Source organism: Cervus elaphus, chromosome 33 (genome assembly GCF_910594005.1).
Source record: "Cervus elaphus chromosome 33, mCerEla1.1, whole genome shotgun sequence".
Classification (NCBI taxonomy): domain Eukaryota; kingdom Metazoa; phylum Chordata; class Mammalia; order Artiodactyla; family Cervidae; genus Cervus; species Cervus elaphus.
Window position 1 is genome coordinate 60970417 of NC_057847.1, and position 19700 is coordinate 60990116.

General features: G+C 39.1%; 1 protein-coding gene across 1 annotated transcript in view; it reads right to left on the minus strand.

Moving 5' to 3' along the window:
• THSD7B (thrombospondin type 1 domain containing 7B) overlaps nt 1-19700 on the minus strand; it is a 989572-nt gene that overhangs the window by 108342 nt on the left and 861530 nt on the right. Inside the window, exons 16-17 of the mRNA XM_043894410.1 lie at nt 12599-12732; nt 6080-6230 (exon numbers count right to left, since the gene is read on the minus strand). Coding sequence (XP_043750345.1) covers nt 6080-6230; nt 12599-12732 — 285 coding nt within the window. The remainder of the gene's footprint in view (nt 1-6079; nt 6231-12598; nt 12733-19700) is intronic.

The window sequence follows — 19700 nt, forward strand, 5'->3', positions numbered from 1 at the left end:
TGCCGAAGAATTGATGCTTTTGAACTGTGGTGTTGGAGAAGACTCTTGAGAGTCCCTTGGATTGCAAGGAGATCCAATCAGTCCATCCTAAAGGAGATCAGTTCTGGGTGTTCATTGGAAGGACTGATTTTGAAGCTGAAATTCCAATCCTTTGGCCACCTGATGTGAAGAGCTGACTCATTGGAAAAGACCCTGATGCTGGGAGAGATTGAGGGCAGGAGGAGAAGGGGACAACAGAGAATGAGATGGTTGGATGGCATCACTGACTCAATGGACATGGGTTTGGGTGGACTCCGGGAGTTGGTGATGGAGAGGGAGGCCTGGCGTGCTGTGGTTCATGGGGTCGCAAAGAGTCGGACACGGCTGAGCGACTGAACTGAACTGACCTTTGCATATAAGTTAAATAAACAGGGTGACAATACACAACCTTTACATACTCCTTTCCCAATTTTGATCCAGTCTGTTATTCCATGTCCAGTTCTAACTGTTGCTTATTAACTTGCATACAGGTTTCTCAGGAGGCAGATCAGGTGGTCTGGTATTCCCATCTCTATGAATTTTCCAGTTTGTTGTTACCCACACAGTCAAAGGCTTTAGTGTAGTCAATGAAGCATAATTAGGTGTTTTTCTGGAATCCTCTTGTTTTTTCTATAATCCAACAGCTGTTGGAAATTTGATTTCTAGGTCCTTTGCCTTTTCTAAAACAAGCTTGAACATCTGGAAATTCTCAGTTCAGGTAATGTTGAAGCCTAGCTTGGAGAATTTTGAGCATGAAGCTGAAGTTGAATCATTCTATGAAGACATACAAGGCCTTCTAGAAATAACACCAAAAAATGATGTATTTTATGTCATAGGGGATTGGAATGCAAAAGTAGGAAGTCAAGAGATACCTGGAGTAACAGACAAGTTTGATCTTGGAGTACAAGATGAAACAGGACAAAGGTTAACGGAGATTTGCCAAGAGAATGCACTGGTCATAGCAAACATCCTCTTCAAAGGACACAAGACACAACTCTACACAGGGACATACTGGATGGTCAATATTTAAATCAGATTGGTTATATTCTTTGCAGATGTAGATAGAGAAGCTCTATACAGTCAGCAAAACAAGACCAGGAACTGACTGTGGCTCAGATCATGAACTCCTTATTGCAAAATTCAGAGGAAGATAGTAACCTCTACAATTAAACTTCTTCAGGTTGCTAATTCTTCTGCAAGTTGATTAATAAATAATATATGCTGCCACACTTTCTAAAGTGTGAATTTATGTCCTCAGTCATGGAATAATCATACAGATAGCTCAAGTAACTAGCTTTGTTCTTAAAACAACTGTTGCATCTTAAAGAAACAAGTGTTGAGACTAAACCCACCTTAATTCTTCTAAGATAAGTGAGCTGAGAATGTGAGATCAACAGCACTGGCTCCATCAGATGACTCATTAACTGCTCCATCACTTATGAAATGTGAAACCTTATGCAAACTACTTTAAGAACCTTTCTGAGAATCAGTTCCTTCAGCTATACAATGGGACTGATAACAGTATGTACTTAAGTCAGATTATTGCAAAGGCTAAAGGGAAGCATTCTTACTTGTGTCTTGCACAAAATAAGTGTTCATGAAATGCTAATTATATTCAAGTTACACACAAAATATATGACTTAGTAGGCCGTTCCATTCCTACAAGTTACCCTTTATTGGTGCCTCTATATCTTAACATTGTATGAACCTATCCCCAAAGAACAAAGGGATTTCCTATGACTCAGCAGGTAAAGAAATCACCAACAATAAAGGAGATTCAGGAGAAACGGGTTCAATCCCTGGGTTGGGAAGACCTCCTGGAGGTGCAACTGGCAAGCCACTCCAGTATTCTCATCTGAAAAATCCCAATGGACAGAGGAGTCTGGCAAGCTAAAGTCCATGGTTTGAAAAGAGTTGGACACAACTAAGCAACTAAACACAAAGAACAGGGACAAAGTCTTTCATGAAAAGAATTACAGAAATATCAAAGATAAAATTGCAATAATTAATAAGGAATCAATAGTCAAAAACTGCAAATATAGGATATTAACTGATTTCAAAAATATTTTCCAGGCAAAACATTTTTTATATAAATTGCACCAACATTTTTTAGTTCAGTTTCCCAAGGCAATAGAAACAAAACCAAAAATAAATAAATGGGACCTAGTGAAACCTAAAAGCTTTTGAGTAGCAAAGGACACCATAAATAAAATGAAAAGACAACCTATGAAATGGTAGAAAATATTTGCAAATTATGTGACTGACAAAGGCTTAATTTCCAAAATATATAAGCAGTTCATGTAATTCAACAACAAAGAAACAAACAACCCAATCAAAAAATGGCAGTATAGATATTTCTCCAAAAAAGACATACAGGTGGCTAATAGGCATATGAAAAGATGCTCAACATCAATAATTATTACAGAAATGTGAATGAAACTGCAATGAGGTACCATCTCACACCAGTCAGAATGGCCATTACTAAAAACTCTACAAGTAACAAGTGCTGTAGAGGGTGTGGAGAAAATACAACTGTTTTACACTGTGGGAATATAAGTTGGTGCAGCCACTATGGAAACAAGGACGGAGGTTTCTCAAAAAACCAAACATATGATTTGCCATATGATCCAGCAATCTTACTCCTGGGCATATATCCAGAAAAAAACTATAATTAAAAAAGATGCATGCATCTCCGTGTTCATAGCAGCACTATTTACAGTGTCCAAGGCATGGAAACAACATAAATTTACATAGACAGATGAATGGATAAAGAAAATGTGGTACATATATACAATGGAATATTACTCAGTCATCAAAAAGAGTGAAACAATGCCACTTGCATCAACACAGCTGGACCTAGAGATTATCATACCAAATGAGGTAAGTCAGAAAGACAAATGCCATATGATATCACTTATATGTGGAATCTAAAATGCAATACTAATCAACGTATCTATGAAAGATAAACAGACTCAGATACAGAGAACAGACTTGTGGTTGTCATGTCGGGGAGGGGAGGGAAAGAATGTGAGTTTGAGATTAGGAAAAGCAAACTATTATATATAGGGTGCATAAACAACAAGATCCTACTGTATAGTACAGGAAGCTATATTCAATATTCTGTGGTAAACCATAATGGAAAAGAATGTGGAAAAGATACATATATGCATAACTGAGTCACTCTGTTGTACAGAAGAAATTAATGCAGCATTCTAAATCAACTATACTTCAATAAAATTAAAAATGTATTTTCCATTTTCATACAAAAATTTTTTACAATCTTTTCACAAATCAGTATCACCACTGAAATCAAAGTGTCCTAATTCTTTCCTTCCCAACATTTGGAGCCATATAATATGCTCCTTATCCTCATTTTCTCTTTTAGTTTTTTAAGCAGAAACATAAGTCTAAAATATCCAACTTTATCTTCTAAGACTATTTTTTTTTTATTAGTTGGAGGCTAATTACTTCACAACATTTCAGTGGGTTTTGTCATACATTGACATGAATCAGCCATGGATTTACATGTATTCCCCATCCCGATCCCCACTTCCACCTCCCTCTCTACCCGATTCCTCTGGGTCTTCCCAGTGCACCAGGCCCGAGCACTTGTCTCATGCATCCAGCCTGGGCTGGTGATCTGATTCACCCTAGATAGTATACATGCTGTTCTCTCAAAACATTCCACCCTCGCCTTCTCCCACAGAGTTCAAAAGTCTGTTCTGTATTTCTGTGTCTCTCTTTCTGTTTTGCATATAGGGTTATCGTTACCATCTTTCTAGATTCCATATATATATGTGTTAGTATGCTGTAATGTTCTTTATCTTTCTGGCTTACTTCACTCTGTATAATGGGCTTCAGTTTCATCCATCTCATTAGAACTGATTCAAATGAATTCTTTTTAATGGCTGAGTAATATTCCATGGTGTATATGTACCACAGCTTCCTTATCCAATCATCTGCTGATGGGCATCTAGGTTGCTTCCATGTCCTGGCTATTATAAACAGTGCTGCGATGAACATTGGGGTGCATGTGTCTCTTTCAGAGCGGGTTTCCTCAGTGTGTATGCCCAGGAGTGGGACTGCTGGGTCATATGGCAGTTCTATTTCCAGTTTTTAAAGAAATCTCCACACTGTTCTCCATAGCGGCTGTACTAGCTTGCATTCCCACCAACAGTGTAAGAGGGTTCCCTTTTCTCCACACCCTCTCCAGCATTTATTGCTTGTAGACTTTTGGATAGCAGCCATCCTGACTGGCGTGTAATGGTACCTCATTGTGGTTTTGATTTGCATTTCTCTAATAATGAGTGATGTTGAGCATCTTTTCATGTGTTTGTTAGCCATCTGTATGTCTTCTTTGGAGAAATGTCTGTTTAGTTCTTTGGCCCATTTTTTGATTGGGTCATTTATTTTTCTGGAATTGAGCTTCAGGAGTTGCTTGTATATTTTTGAGATTAATCCTTTGTCTATTTCTTCATTTGCTATTATTTTCTCCCAATCTGAGGGCTGTCTTTTTACCTTGTTTATAGTTTCCTTTGTAGTGCAAAAGCTTTTAAGTTTCATCAGGTCCCATTTGTTTAGCTTTGCTTTTATTTCCAATATTCTGGGAGGTGAGTCATAGAGGATCCTGCTGTGATTTATGTCGGAGAGTGTTTTGCCTATGTTTTCCTCTAGGAGTTTTATGGTTTCTGGTCTTACATTTAGATCTTTAATCCATTTTGAGTTTATTTTTGTGTATGGTGTTAGAAAGTGTTCTAGTTTCATTCTTTTACAAGTGGTTGACCAATTTTCCCAGCACCAATTGTTAAAGAGGTTGTCTTTTTTCCATTGTATATCCTTGCCTCCTTTGTCAAAGATAAGGTGTCCATAGGTTCGTGGATTTATCTCTGGGCTTTCTATTCTGTTCCATTGATCTATATTTCTGTCTTTGTGCCAGTACCATACTGTCTTGATGACTGTGGCTTTGTAGTAGAGTCTGAAGTCAGGCAGGTTGATTCCTCCAGTTCCATTCTTCTTTCTCAAGATTACTTTGGCTATTCGAGGTTTTTTGTATTTCCATACAAATTGTGAAATTCTTTGGTCTAGTTCTGTGAAAAATACCGTTGGTAGCTTGATAGGGATTGCATTGAATCTATAGATTGCTTTGGGTAGAATAGCCATTTTGACAATATTGATTCTTCCAATCCATGAACACGGTATGTTTCTCCATCTGTTTGTGTCCTCTTTGATTTATTTCATCAGTGTTTTATAGTCTTCTATGTATAGGTCTTTTGTTTCTTTAGGTAGATATACTGCTAAGTATTTTATTCTTTTTGTTGCAATGGTGAATGGTATTGTTTCCTTAATTTCTCTTTCTGTTTTTTCATTGTTAGTATATAGGAATGCAAGGGATTTCTGTGTGTTAATTTTATATCCTGCAACTTTACTATATTCATTGATTAGCTCTAGTAACTTCTAAGACTATTAAATTGAACTGTGCTACTTAAAGAATATTTATTTTGCTATACTCTGGTTACACTTCCAATTTTTTTTTTTTTAAAAAGAGGGATCCCTAAAGGCAAATGTTTTAGACTTTCAAAAAAGGACTTTTTGTCAGGTTTGGAAGAAGAAAAACATGGCGAAAGAACACATTATCTTTGGGAAAACAGCAGGAGACAAAACAGATCATCACTCATCACTAACAGAAGCTAAATAACACAGTAAGGTACTAAGACATACTGATTTTGCCAGGGAAAAATGCAGCAGAACCAACCCATTATAATGAGGATGATTTTGGTACCAAAGAAGCCCCTTTAACGGTGGGCATACATTTGAATCCTAGTGTGACCATTTTAGGTTCTTTTTCCTTGTTCATACTCCCAGGATAAAGGCCTTAAAAGAAGCATTGGCATTTTAAATTGCTCTGTCTCACTTGCTGAATTCTTTTTTTTTTTGTTTGTTTGTTTCTTTCTTAGGCAAAATTATTTTCCCATGTGACAAGAAGGATGCTTTGGAAAGCACAGAGAACAAAAGTGACGGCAGTCCTGGAGGATTAGAACAATGACAAGGGAAGAGAACTTACCTGTGGGCACGTGCTCCAAGGTCCCCACTCAGACATGACACATTCGTTGGGACACAGAAGAGAGCAGGACTGGGTTTCTGGGGGAATCTCATCCTGGTTGCACAGGCTGTTATCCACAGCTCCCCCTTCACCATCAGCAGCATTCATGCACCTATAATGCAAGATCATAAGACAGCTTGAACACTTAAAACAGTGAGGAGTAAATTTAAAATAGTTATGATATATCCTAATTACTTACCCCTCAAAGATAATTAAACATAAAATAAGATTGATAGAGAAACCAGGGCAAAAAAAAAAAAAAAAAAAACCCGTTCAGTCAGTCAGGCTTTGAGTAAGTGAAAGTCGCTCAGTTGGGTCCAACTCTTTGCGATCCCATGGACTACACAATCCATGGAGTTCTCCAGGCTGGAATACTGGAGTGGGTAGCTTTTCCCTTCTCCAGGGGATCTTCCCAAGCCAGGGGTAGAACCCAGGTCTCCCGCATTGTAGGCAGATTCTTTACCAGCTGAGCCACAAGGGAAGCCCAACCAGGCTTTACTGAGTAGTAACTCAGGGCAGAGCCATTTATTCAGCAGAGCAGGAAAAGACTAGAGACAATACTCATCTTTGAAGAACTCTCCATCTAAAGAGATCTACAATATATTTACTTAGGTCTTTTCAGTGTAACAAATCTTGAACGCTCTCCTCTGAATAAATCCATCACTTTGTAATAACTAGACCTTGCATCGTTCCTATGACTCTCTCAGATGTTTCCTGGACTTCTAGCTCAGAGCATCTAAGGCCCTAGTTTTTGTTCAATATATTTAAGGTCATGGCAAAGTACTGAAAAAAAATTGAACATATTTTTCTTTTAGGTATTTTCTGCATTTCAGTAAGGAATTTTCATATAATAAACCAAAGGGCAACATACAAGCATTTTCATGCAGCAGTTGAGCATGTGCTACTGATGCACGTATTATTGTTGCTTTAAGATAAATGCTGATGAGGATGGGATAAATAATCATGCTGCTGATTTAATCAAATTAAAACCAAAGTGTTATACTGCTATATACCTGCCAGAATGGCTTATATCAAAAACATGGAAAATAGCAAGGATTGGCAAGAATATGGAGCAACTGTAACTCTTCTCACTCTGCTGGTGGGAGCATAAACTCTTTGGCAAACTAATTGGTAGTATGTCTATTAAAACTAAACATATAAACACAATGTAACCCAACAGTGCCACTTCTATTTATATACAGAAGACAAATGTGGATCCCCCTCCACCACAAAAAACAAACAAACAAACAAAAAAACCTGCCTGGAAATGTTTATGGCATTAGTATTTATAATTAGCCAACGTGAATTAATAGTAGTATATCTACAATAGCTATTCAGCCACAGTAAAATAGACAAATATACTGTGATAAACTCATTGAATTAAGTGCTATCAAGTAATAAGAATTCATTAACTACTGTTGCACGAAAGAGCATGAGTGGAGCTTACAACCACAATGTTGAACAAAAGAAGCTGGAGGCAAAAGGAGTCCAGACTGCACAGTTCCCTTCACTGACACTTAACAGGCAATGCTCATCTATGGTGTCAGAAGCCAGAATAGCACTTACCCCTGTGGGAATGGTTATTGGCCGATAGGGGCTTACGTAGTCCTGGTAAAACTTTGTGTCTTGACCCCTGGGTTGGTTACACAGATGAGTTCATATTGTGAAAATTCATGGAGCTGTACCCTATGCTGTGGGCATTTCTCTCCATTTGTATTATATCCCAACTCAAAGTTAATGTTTAAATTATTTTCTCAAAAATATTTAATAAAGACTTGCTGTATATAAGCCTCTTTTGTTTGGTGTTGGAATACAAAGTGATTTATTAATAATGATTCATTTATTAAATATTTTGAGGGGCTTACTTTGTACCATGCCCTTACTTGGGTGCTAGGGTACAGAACTGAAAAAATAGGACAAGATTCCTTCTTCCAATGATAATGATCAAAGAAAAGGTGAAGATGACTATGATGATAAGATAAATGGTGCCATTGCTGATCTGCTCTTTTCAGATACAAAGCCACAGCCAAGGAATAAGCAACTTGAGAGGGCTGTGCTGGAGAGCTTTCGCTGGAAAAGCTTTTAGCTTTTCCAAATCATGCTATGCTGGAATGAATTATCCTATGCATTAGGAGTTTCTTTTATATAATTTTTTTTTTATTAAGGAAAACTGCACCATAGTCTATGACCTGGTACAAAATAAACTTTATAAGGTGCTAAGTAATAAAAAAAAATAGATACTGTATAAAGCAGGTTAACAGAAAATGGTAAACAGAGAGGAGATGTAAGTCATGTCTTCTAATGTAGGGAGGCAAGGTGCAGAGTCATCTATAGACTTTAATTTCTCCTGTGGTAATAGTCAATACTGGAAGGAGGAACCACTAAATGGCTTTAATGCCTTTCCCTGGGCAAACTTAAAAGCTGAAAATTGCTTTCCTTCTTGCCTGCACACTCTTCGGCTGATATTCCTTTATGATTTTGCTGAAAAAAGAAGAGGTAATACTTCTGGTCAATGGTGTCCAGTTGGACATATGCATTAGTCTTTGTCTGCTCCCACTATGCCACAAAAACAATAGCAAAGGAATTTATTACAAAAAGAAAAAAAAAACAAAACAGGGGAGAGGGAAAGGCATTATCTTGCAAGGACAAAAACCACGGGAAAGGACAAAAGCAACGATGGGAAATAGATGGGCTAGTGGTGTCTTAGCACACAAAGAAAACAGATTAGTAAACCTTCAAAAGAAAACAAAGAAAGTAATTCCATTTACACATCAGAATACATAAAAAATTCAGGAATCTGTGGCATCAAGTACCTTTGGAAATGTGAGTGAAGGTGAGGCAGAAAACCTGGAGGGTTTATTGTAAGCATGTTTATGTTTAAGAAGTACCTAAGCTCTGAGATGCCCTTTCCCAATACACAGAGCTAGGCGATGCCCCCAGCCCTGTCCCTGCTGGTAACTGCAGGTTTACTATCTGTGTAGGGTCACAAAACAGGTTAGAGAACACATGGCCCAACTAAGGATGGGAACATCATGCTGATAACAAGGTTTACGGAAAGTTAACATAGTGAACAAAATGATCACTACCTTCATGACTTAAACAATGCACATTTATTATTTTACAATTTTGTAGATCCAACATGGAACTCACTAGACTAACATCAGCACTCTGGCAAAGCTACATACATACCTTCCTGGAGGCTCAAGGGCAGAATCGTTTCCTAACCTCTCTCACAGTCTAGAAGCCACTCATGTTCCTTGGGGCCATGGCCCCCTTCTCTCTCCTCAAAGCCTTGTATCTCTCTGCATCTTGCTTTTTTCCTTTCCCATCCCCTCATCCATTTTTTAAGGACACTTGTGAATAAGTTGTTCCCATCCAGAGGATCCAGGACAATCTTCCCTAATCACATCTGCAAAGACACTTTTCCTATTTAACATAGCATATTGACAAACTTCAAGGGTTAGAATGTGAATATTTTGGGGAGCTATCATTCTGTTTACCACATTAACCTTCTTTCATTGGTTTCCCAAAATACAGGTTTCTAGGATTATCTATTTAACATATGATTTAAGAAGAGAGTCTTCTAGTGATTCTGACAGGCACAAAAGTAAAGACTTACATAGACTGAAACTGAAAGTGTTCTCAAATGAAAATGTCCCTGCAGTTACATATCCTGCATAAAAGTCTTTGTCATATCTCCCCCTTTGGTCATCACTTTCATTTCTACTCAAAGTCATTACAAAACTGCTTTAAAGCATGGCTATATTCACTATCCCCACATCCCCCTCCTCCCTTATTACCTCTTGGACTTACTTTAATCACACTTTTATCATCATTCCAGACAAAATTGATATCATCAACAGACTCCCCTTTGCCAAACTCAATAGTCAATTCTTATTTTAGTAAACTTCTCAGAATCATTGAAACCACTGATTATATTTTCTGTTTTGAAAATCTCTCCCCTTGCTATTTTTGGGTTGAGGGTTAGGGTTCCAAGTACAGCCACATTCTCAGGTATTGCAGGTTAGTACTTCAATACACAGATTTTTTTTGCAGGGGGAGACACAGTTCAACCCATAACATATGATATTTGGTAGCTGTCCTATTTTTATTATACCAGGCTTCATCCATTTGAACAGAGAGGTATGGCTTAAAGGCCCTCTTGTTCAAGTGTGTTTTTCCTCTATCAACCTGCCACATTTCTGCCGGTAGCAATTTATTCTCTTAAAGCTCTCCTTTCTCTCCTGGGACTTTGCTTTAATACTGCTAAGAGGCCAGGCTGGGATGAGAGTGAGGGATGCCACAGCTCATTTACACGTATTTCCTGATAAGCTAGGCTAGTCAGTCATTTCTCAAAGCCGTGAGAAAATAGGACACAAGAGACAGATTTTGAAGAAAAAGAGGTAGAAGCCCAAGTCTGTGACAGCCTGAGCAACTAGTCCCCAGGGGAAAAGGCAGGGAACAGTGGGAAAGAAAGACAATACGTTTATGAACCCTTTGCCTGGGTTGGTGATGAGGAGCACCTCTGCAATTTTGCCAGTGGCTATTTCTTTCAAGTGTCTACCAGTGACTTTGTGACAATGGGACCAAGTCTCAGAAATGGTGGATATATACTGAATCACTGAATAAACTAAGTTCACTGGTGTTGAGTAAAACCAACACAAAGAAGTTGGGTGTGCCCTGGCAACTGACTTCAATCTCAGAGATAACTCATTAGGGAGTTACCCAATTCAGGCATGGTGTGTCAATTTGAAATGAATCTTCCCAAATATAGCCAGTCCATCCTAAAGGAGATCAGTCCTGGGTGCTCATTGGACGGACTGATGCTGAAGCTGAAACGCCAATACTTTGGCCACCTCGTGTGAAGAGTTGACTCATTGGAAAAGACCCTGATGCTGGGAGGGATTGGGGGCAGGAGGAGAAGGGGACGACAGAGGATGAGATGGCTGGATGGCATCACCGACTTGATGGGCATGGGTTTGAGTAAACTCCGGGAGTTGGTGATGGACAGGGAGGCCTGGCGTGCTGCGATTCATGGGGTCGCAAAGAGTCGGACACGACTGAGCTACTGAACTGAAATATAGCAAAATAACATACTACACTCATGCAACTGGAAAGATACTATTCTTGATTTCTTCTTGAGCTTACATACTAAATCATTGTTTACAATTAATATTTTGGCTCATGCTTCTTCTCTAATGTTCATTGCTATTTTCCCCAGTTGATAATAAAATTATCCTCCTTTCTTCCCAAATAATTTCTAAATAGACCTTTTTTTTTTTTTTGACTGCACCAACCAGCTTGTGGGATCTTAGTCCCCTGATAAAGGATTAAGACTGTGCCCTTGGCAGTGAAAGTGCTGAGTCCTAACCACGGGACCACTGGCTCAGTCAGTTCAGTCACTCAGTCATGTCTGACTCTTTGTGACCCCATGGACAGCAGCATGCCAGGTTTCCCCGTTCATCACCAACTCCTGGAGCTTGCTCAAACTCATGTCCATCAAGTCGCTGATGCCATCCAACCATCTCATCCTCTATTGACCCCTTCTCCTCCTGCCTTTAATCTTTCCCAGCATCAGGGACTTTTCCAATGAGTTGGCACTTCACATCAGGTAGCCAAAATTCGGAGTTTAATATTCAGGACTGATTTCCTTTAGGAATTACTGGTTTGATATCCTTGTTGTCCAAGGGATTCTTAAGAGTCTTCTCTAACACCACAGTTCAAAAGCATCAATTCTTTGGTGCTCAGCTTTCTTTATAATCCAACTCTCACATCCACACGTGACTACTGGAAAAACCATAGCTTTGACTAGATGGACCTTTGTTGGCAAAGTAATGTCTCTGCTTTTTAATATGCTGTAGGTTGGTCATAGGTTATTCTCATATTACTTTCTGAAGTCTAATTGTGGGGGTTTAAATTGACTTTTTAAATGTATTGACACCCAAAATTAAGATAATGTCCATCAGCTATACTAACCATAGAGCAAAAGAGTGACCTGGCATCATAGTACAAATCATCTAATTTGTCAGCAGTGACAGCCATACATCACTGGAGGGATGTGATGGTTTTCCATGAAGTTGGTTTTTCCACTGAAGTCACTTGCAGGAAATGTTCAGAATTGTGGCTGCCATGCAGATAGAATCCCACAATATACACGGCAGCTCAAGGGTCCTATGCGTTCAGGAATACTTAAAGATGAGCAGGGACTTCCCTGATGGTCCAGTGGCTAGGACTTCATGCTCCCAATGCAGGGGAGCCTGGGTTCAATCCTTGGTCAGGGAAATAGATCCCTCATGTTACAGCAAAGACTTGGTGCAGCTAAATAAGTATATAAATTTTTTTTTAAGATGGGCAAAAGCCAGAGGATATGGTTTGAGAGTGTACTTGGATCAGCAACACTGTTGTTGTTACATAGAATATTTTCATAGAAATATGTAAATTCCACTGTCACATTTCCCAAATGTCTCCATGGCCACACACCTGATTTTCCTAGATTGCGTTCCTCCTCCACAGCGCAGGGACCTCAGCTCATTGTGGATTTTGCATGGAGACCAGTGCTCTACAACCCAGGAATACTGATTGCACTCACTGTAACATGGGACTGCCTCATGCACCTGCCAAGAACAGGAAAGGAGAAGAAAATTATGTGGAACTATCCAAGTCATGGAAAAACAGCCTGTCTTTTAGTAAAGTCTGCTGACCATAATCCAGGAGCTATAGTCTGGCTCCAAGAGCCAAACTGTATTCCCCAAAAGCAAGATATATTTGGCTTCTCTGAAATTACTAATGTATCTAAAAAAACATATGGGGACCATCAACTAGAATATGATAGTGTGCCTTTGCAGAAGAGAAAAAAGGACAGTTATTATCTCCCACCAAGAATAGGAATTCCATTATCTTTTTATCCCCCCAAAGATCTCACACAGCATCTATTAGATGTCCAACTCTCAGTTACATGGTATACTATACTCTCAGATGTACTTTACAAGGTCAATTGAAATAAATATATGTAAGGGAAATTTACTCTTGAATATAAGAGGTTCTCAGAATACATAAGGAAAATGGTATTATTTGTATTAGAAATTTCTTTTTCTATACCCAAACAATCAATGCTAACAGGCAATCACTCAGCCTTCTGGGAATTGTGGCTTTATATGAATTTAGCTATTTGTAGGATGTTTTCATAGCATAGCTAAAACACACAGACACACACATACACAAGACAAACACACATACATGATAAACTCTGTGCATGATGACTGACTGTGAATACATACAGATTATATAGTAAAAACAATGAATGCAGTAAATGAATTGTTAGGTTACTTCCTACACATTTATTTGTGATGAGTTTTTCCTGAAATATTATAAATTGCATTTGTCTTTTTAAGAATGAATTTTAAATGCATTACTCCTCAACAGAGAACACTGCATTCCTCCTTGGTAAGAAAAACAGTTGTTCTGTCTTATGATACTAATATGTTGGGGATTTCCCAGTGCTCAGCAGTAAAGAATCAACTTGCAATGTAGGAGAGGCAGGTTCAATCCTTGGGTCAGGAATATCCCCTGGAGGAGGAAATGACAACTCACTCCGGTATTCTTGCCTGGGAAATCTGGTAGACAGAGGAGCCTGGTGGGCTATAGCCCATGACATCACAAAAGAGTCAGACATGACTTAGCAATGTGGTATGTTACTCTTGATCACAAAGGTGGCTCCAGTGTAGCATGATGATGAGTAGTGATTCTAACTATTACCAAAATAGTTATTTAATGCTTTCCCTTTTAAATAAGAACTTGAGCCTCATGTCTTTCCTCTCCTGGCCCTTCCAGTTCCATAAAATTGTAAATGATGACTAGGCAGTGCTATCCAAACAGAACCAATCCTTGCAAGTTTCCTCTAAATGTAAGGGAAAGCACTATGTAATGGAATAATCAGAAACCAAGATTGGAGCACTGTCAGCATGTGAGATGGAAATCAGATGAGAAAAGGTTATTTGCGAGACTACATCTCAGGAATCACAAATAATGTCAGAAACTATTTTTAACTGTGGGGTTCGCTTTGGCTCTCTCATGTCGAGCATATGATGATAAGGAAAACTGCAAAGTGAAAAATATGTGAGGGCGAAATGAAAGGAGATGGGAAAATAGGAGTGGAAATGAGTGAGAGGAAAGGAAGGAATTAAGTAATAGAAGAATCACATTTTATGCTGTGAATGCTGACAAGAACAGAATGAAAGGGTTAGAAGCAGTGCCTGCATTAGAATAAGGTGGTGACAACTTTTAAGGGAGAAAAGTCTGCCTCCCCCCAAACTCATAGCGTAGTTGAGGTAAGAGAAAAATTTATAAAAATGAAAAGTCATGACCCAAATCCAAGAGACACTAGGAAACTAAGCTGATGATGGCTGAGGGTTTAGCAGATCCAACTTCACCATGGAAATTAAGCTTTTACTGAATTTGCAAGTTTGTTCTATAAACTCTTCAATATATATCAGATACTTTAAAGAAAGCTTTTTGGCTTTCCTATGAGATAGAAGGGGGCTTCCCAGGTGGCGCAGCAGTAAAGAATCTGCCTGCCAATGCAGGAGCCACAGGAGACGCGAGTTCAATCCCTGAGTCGGGAGGATCTCTTGGAGTAGGAAATGGCAACCTACTCCAAGATTCTTGTTGGGATAGTCCCATGAATGGAGGAGCTTGGCAGACTACAGTGCGTGGGGTCACAAAGAGTCAGACACAACAGAGCCACTGAGCACACACGCATGAGACAGAAGAAAGCCTGCTAGGGCACTTTGCACAAACGGGGGAGGTGAAGAACTTAATTAAAAAGGTAATTTTGCCACAGCTTATGCATGGATCTGAGAACAAATGGATGGGATATTCTCTGCGAGAGGGACCTATTTTTCTAAAGCTCTCAGTAGCAAGTGCAGTTTACACTTTCACCCTCCCTCCCATATAAAGCCCCAAGGTCAGATGGAAAGTGAAAACCTGTTTAGTTGCATGTATCTTTGATATCCACATTTGAACTCCTGGTCTTGTACTAGTTTACTGGTTTTATTCTTTATGCTCCAGTAAACGTCATGTAGTGAAGTCGCTAACTTTGCTGACAAGCTATGAGGAGACAGGGAGCAGGTCTGTGTAGGGATATGTTGACCCACCTTCTTAAGTAATGGTGTGAAAAATAGGACTTCTTGAAGATTCTCCATCACATGGATTTGCCTGATATTTTTCCCCTGTATGCATCTGCCATTTTAATATTTCTTTTACAGTCATTTCGGGATGATCCACCTCTACCTTCCTTCAAAGTTCAAGTCAATCCACCACTTCCACAAGACCTTTCCCAGGACTCCAGCTGGCATGTCTTTGGCACTCAGTTGTTTATTCAGTCACGTCCGACTCTTTGAGACCCCATGGCACCATGCCAGGCTCCTTTCTCCATGGAGTTTTCTAGGCAAGAATACTGGTGTGGATTGTGGTTTCCTACTCCAGGGGGTCCTCCTGACCCAGGGAATGAACCCACATCTCCTGAGTCTTCTGCACTGGCAGGTGGATAACTTTGCCACTGGGTCACCTGGGAAGCCCTTGGTGAGAGTTTCAGTTTTAAGCAGACTTGTAGCCAGATTATAATGTCAGGGTGCCATGTGCAGGGCTGGGATGGTGGTGGTGATTAGGGCCACACTGTACAGAGCTGTGGGATCAAACTCATTCAGTAAAGTCATCATCTCTGTTGTTGTTCAGTCACACAGTTGTGTATGACTCTGCAACCCCCATGGACTGCGGCACGCCAGGCCTCCTTGTCCCTGACCATCTCCTAAAGTTTGCCCAAGTTCATACCCATTGCATCAGTGGTGCCATCCAACCATCTTATCCTCTGATGCCTCTTCTCCTGCCTTCAATCTTTCCCAGCATCAGAGACTTTTCCAATGAGTCAGCTGTTCACATCAGATGACCAAAATACGGACTCTTCTTTATATTTCTCTTATTTTCTCACTTATTGGAGCTCTTTTTTCTCACTAGTCTTAATGTCTACTTTGTTCCGTAAATCATACTGAAAGATCATGCCAAGAGAAACACAATTTGAAACTCCACTCATAAATATGTTTCTGGTTTTAACCAGTCAGACCTGGACTATCAGCGTGTGTTTACATGAGTATCTGAACAAAACCTGTAAATCTTAGGAAGGCAGGGACTGTGTTTCTATGATGTTTATATTGTAGAGGAGGGGGTGATATCCAATCAGTTTTTGTTGAATTGAAACTAATTTTTGAAGGGGCAATGAGTGCTAAATGACCCTCACTTAATTTTCTAGAGAAAACAAGCTCATGAATGGAACACGCAAGTATTTTACAAAGCTCAAAGGATATTAAGAGGAAACAAAAATGAAATCCTTTTCTTTCCATTATAGGGCTTTGGTGAAGGATAGCCATCACTATGTTATGAAAAGGTGCTGCCTGATGATTTAGCTACAGGAAAGAAAGGCTGTCTTTAAAGAATTGTGAGTTGTTTCTTTAGAGACTTTGCTCATCAGGCACAAATTCTTACCTAGACGATCAACACCCACAAGAGGCAAAAAGGCAGCAGGCATTCAAGAATAAAAATGTACTATCCGGATGCCCAATTTCTTCTCACATCAGTCCTTTATGTTCTGGCTATTTCATATTGCTATTTAGTTGGTCCTTATTATAGTTTCATAATGGAAATGTGTTAAAGCATGAACTTTATCAGGGAATCATATGGAAATGTTCCAAAGGAGAGAAATGAGCCATGGGAAAGTTAAATGAAAATCATTTCTAAATGGTGCAAATTAGGAAGAAAATAACAGGGCTTAATAGGGCCACCAATACTAAGAAATGCCACTGAAAAATCTAAAACCTCTGACAGAAGTAACATGTCATTCTCCTGCTAATGAGTCCTCTGTGTTATTTCTTTATTGGGGAATGCTGTTTTTTATAATTTTGCATATCCAGAATCACATCTTAAGTTCATTCATTGAGTCAGTCATTTTAATATTTATTAAGTAAACCTCTGCTTACTGTAACTGATCAATTTCATTAGTACTGTTTTCTGATACAGCTCTCTAACTATAGAATGACTGGTAAAAACTTGGAGGCAGCATCTCATTGGGGTTCAGCAGGTATCATTATTATATATCAGAGTCTTAGGGTTCAAGGGCTCAAACAAAGCAAATAATCCAACAACAACCACACACACACACACAAAACAAAGAAATGAAAATTCACGGCCTCCAGTTTTCTGTAGCAATAATGTTTTGCTCCAGTAAAGCTGCCAGTCAAGACCCCTTAGAGATCTTCATGCTTGAGACTCCATGCTGGGTACTGTGGCTACTTATTAGAACCTGAAATTCAGTTCACAGGCCCAAATGAGACTAGAAATTCCTGCCAGTCAGAATCAAGGTCTGTCCCATTGAAATGTGAGAGGAAATGGCCTCCAGGAGTGTTAAGATAAGTAAAGCACTATGGGTTTCCTTCTCCTCAAAAATGTGAGTTCTAGTTGTTTTTGTTTTTGTTTTCATTTATTTTTATTAGTTGGAGGCTAATTACTTTACAATATTGTAGTGGTTTTTGTCATACATTGACATGAATCAGCCATGGATTTACATGTATTCCCCATCCCGATCCCCACTTCCACCTCCCTCTCTACCCGATTCCCCTGGGTCTTCCCAGTGCACCAGGCCCGAGCACTTGTCTCATGCATCCAGCCTGGGCTGGTGATCTGATTCACCCTAGATAATATACATGTTTCAATGCTGTTCTCTCGAAACATCCCACCCTCACCTTCTCCCACAGAGTCCAAAATTTTGTTCTGTATATCTGTGTCTCTTTTTCTGTTTTACATATAGGGTTATCATTACCATCTTTCTAAATTCCATATATATATGTGTTAGTACACTGTATTGGTCTTTATCTTTCTGGCTTACTTCACTCTGTATAATGGGCTCCAGTTTCATCCATCTCATTAGGACTGATTCAAATGAATTCTTTTTAATGGCTGAGTAATATTCCATGGTGTATATGTACCACAGCTTCCTTATCCATTCATCTGCTGATGGGCATCTAGGTTGCTTCCATGTCCTGGCTATTATAAACAATGCTGCGATGAACATTGGGGTGCACGTGTCTCTTTCAGAGCTGGTTTCCTCTGTGTGTCCCCAGAAGTGGGATTGCTGGGTCATATGGCAGTTTCATTTCCAGTTTTTTAAGAAATCTCCACACTGTTCTCCATAGCGGCTGTACTAGCTTGCATTCCCACCAACAGTGTAAGAGGGTTCCCTTTTCTCCACACCCTCTCCAGCATTTATTGCTTGTAGACTTTTGGATAGCAGCCATCCTGACTGGCGTGTAATGGTACCTCATTGTGGTTTTGATTTGCATTTCTCTAATAATGAGTGATGTTGAGCATCTTTTCATGTGTTTGTTAGCCATCTGTATGTCTTCTTTGGAGAAATGTCTGTTTAGTTCTTTGGCCCATTTTTTGATTGGGTCATTTATTTTTCTGGAATTGAGCTGCAGGAGTTGCTTGTATATTTTTGAGATTAATCCTTTGTCTGTTGCTTCGTTTGCTATTATTTTCTCCCAATCTGAGGGCTGTCTTTTTACCTTGTTTATAGTTTCCTTCGTTGTGCAAAAGCTTTTAAGTTTCATTAGATCACATTTGTTTATTTTTGCTTTTATTTCCAATATTCTGGGAGGTGAGTCATAGAGGATCCTGCTGTTATTTATGTCGGAGAGTGTTTTGCCTATGTTTTCCTCTAGGAGTTTTATAGTTTCTGGTCTTACATTTAGATCTTTAATCCATTTTGAGTTTATTTTTGTGTATGGTGTTAGAAAGTGTTCTAGTTTCATTCTTTTACAAGTGGTTGACCAATTTTCCCAGCACCAATTGTTAAAGAGGTTGTCTTTTTTCCATTGTATATTCTTGCCTCCTTTGTCGAAGATAAGGTGTCCATAGGTTCGTGGATTTATCTCTGGGCTTTCTATTCTGTTCCATTGATCTATATTTCTGTCTTTGTGCCAGTACCATACTGTCTTGATGACTGTGGCTTTGTAGTAGAGTCTGAAGTCAGGCAGGTTGATTCCTCCAGTTCCATTCTTCTTTCTCAAGATTACTTTGGCTATTCGAGGTTTTTTGTATTTCCATACAAATTGTGAAATTCTTTGTTCTAGTTCTGTGAAAAACACCGTTGGTGGCTTGATAGGGATTGCATTGAATCTATAGATTGCTTTGGGTAGTATAGCCATTTTGACAATATTGATTCTTCCAATCCATGAACATGGTATATTTCTCCATCTGTTTGTGTCCTCTTTGATTTCTTTCATCAGTGTTTTATTGTTTTCTATGTATAGGTCTTTTGTTTCTTTAGGTAGATATACTCCTAAGTATTTTATTCTTTTTGTTGCAATGGTGAATGGTACTGTTTCCTTGATCTCTCTTTCTGTTTTCTCATTGTTAGTGTATAGGAATGCAAGGGATTTCTGTGTGTTAATTTTATATCCTGCAACTTTACTATATTCTAGTTGTTTTTGTTTAGTAGCTAAGTTGTGTCTGACCCTTTTGTGACCCCATGGAC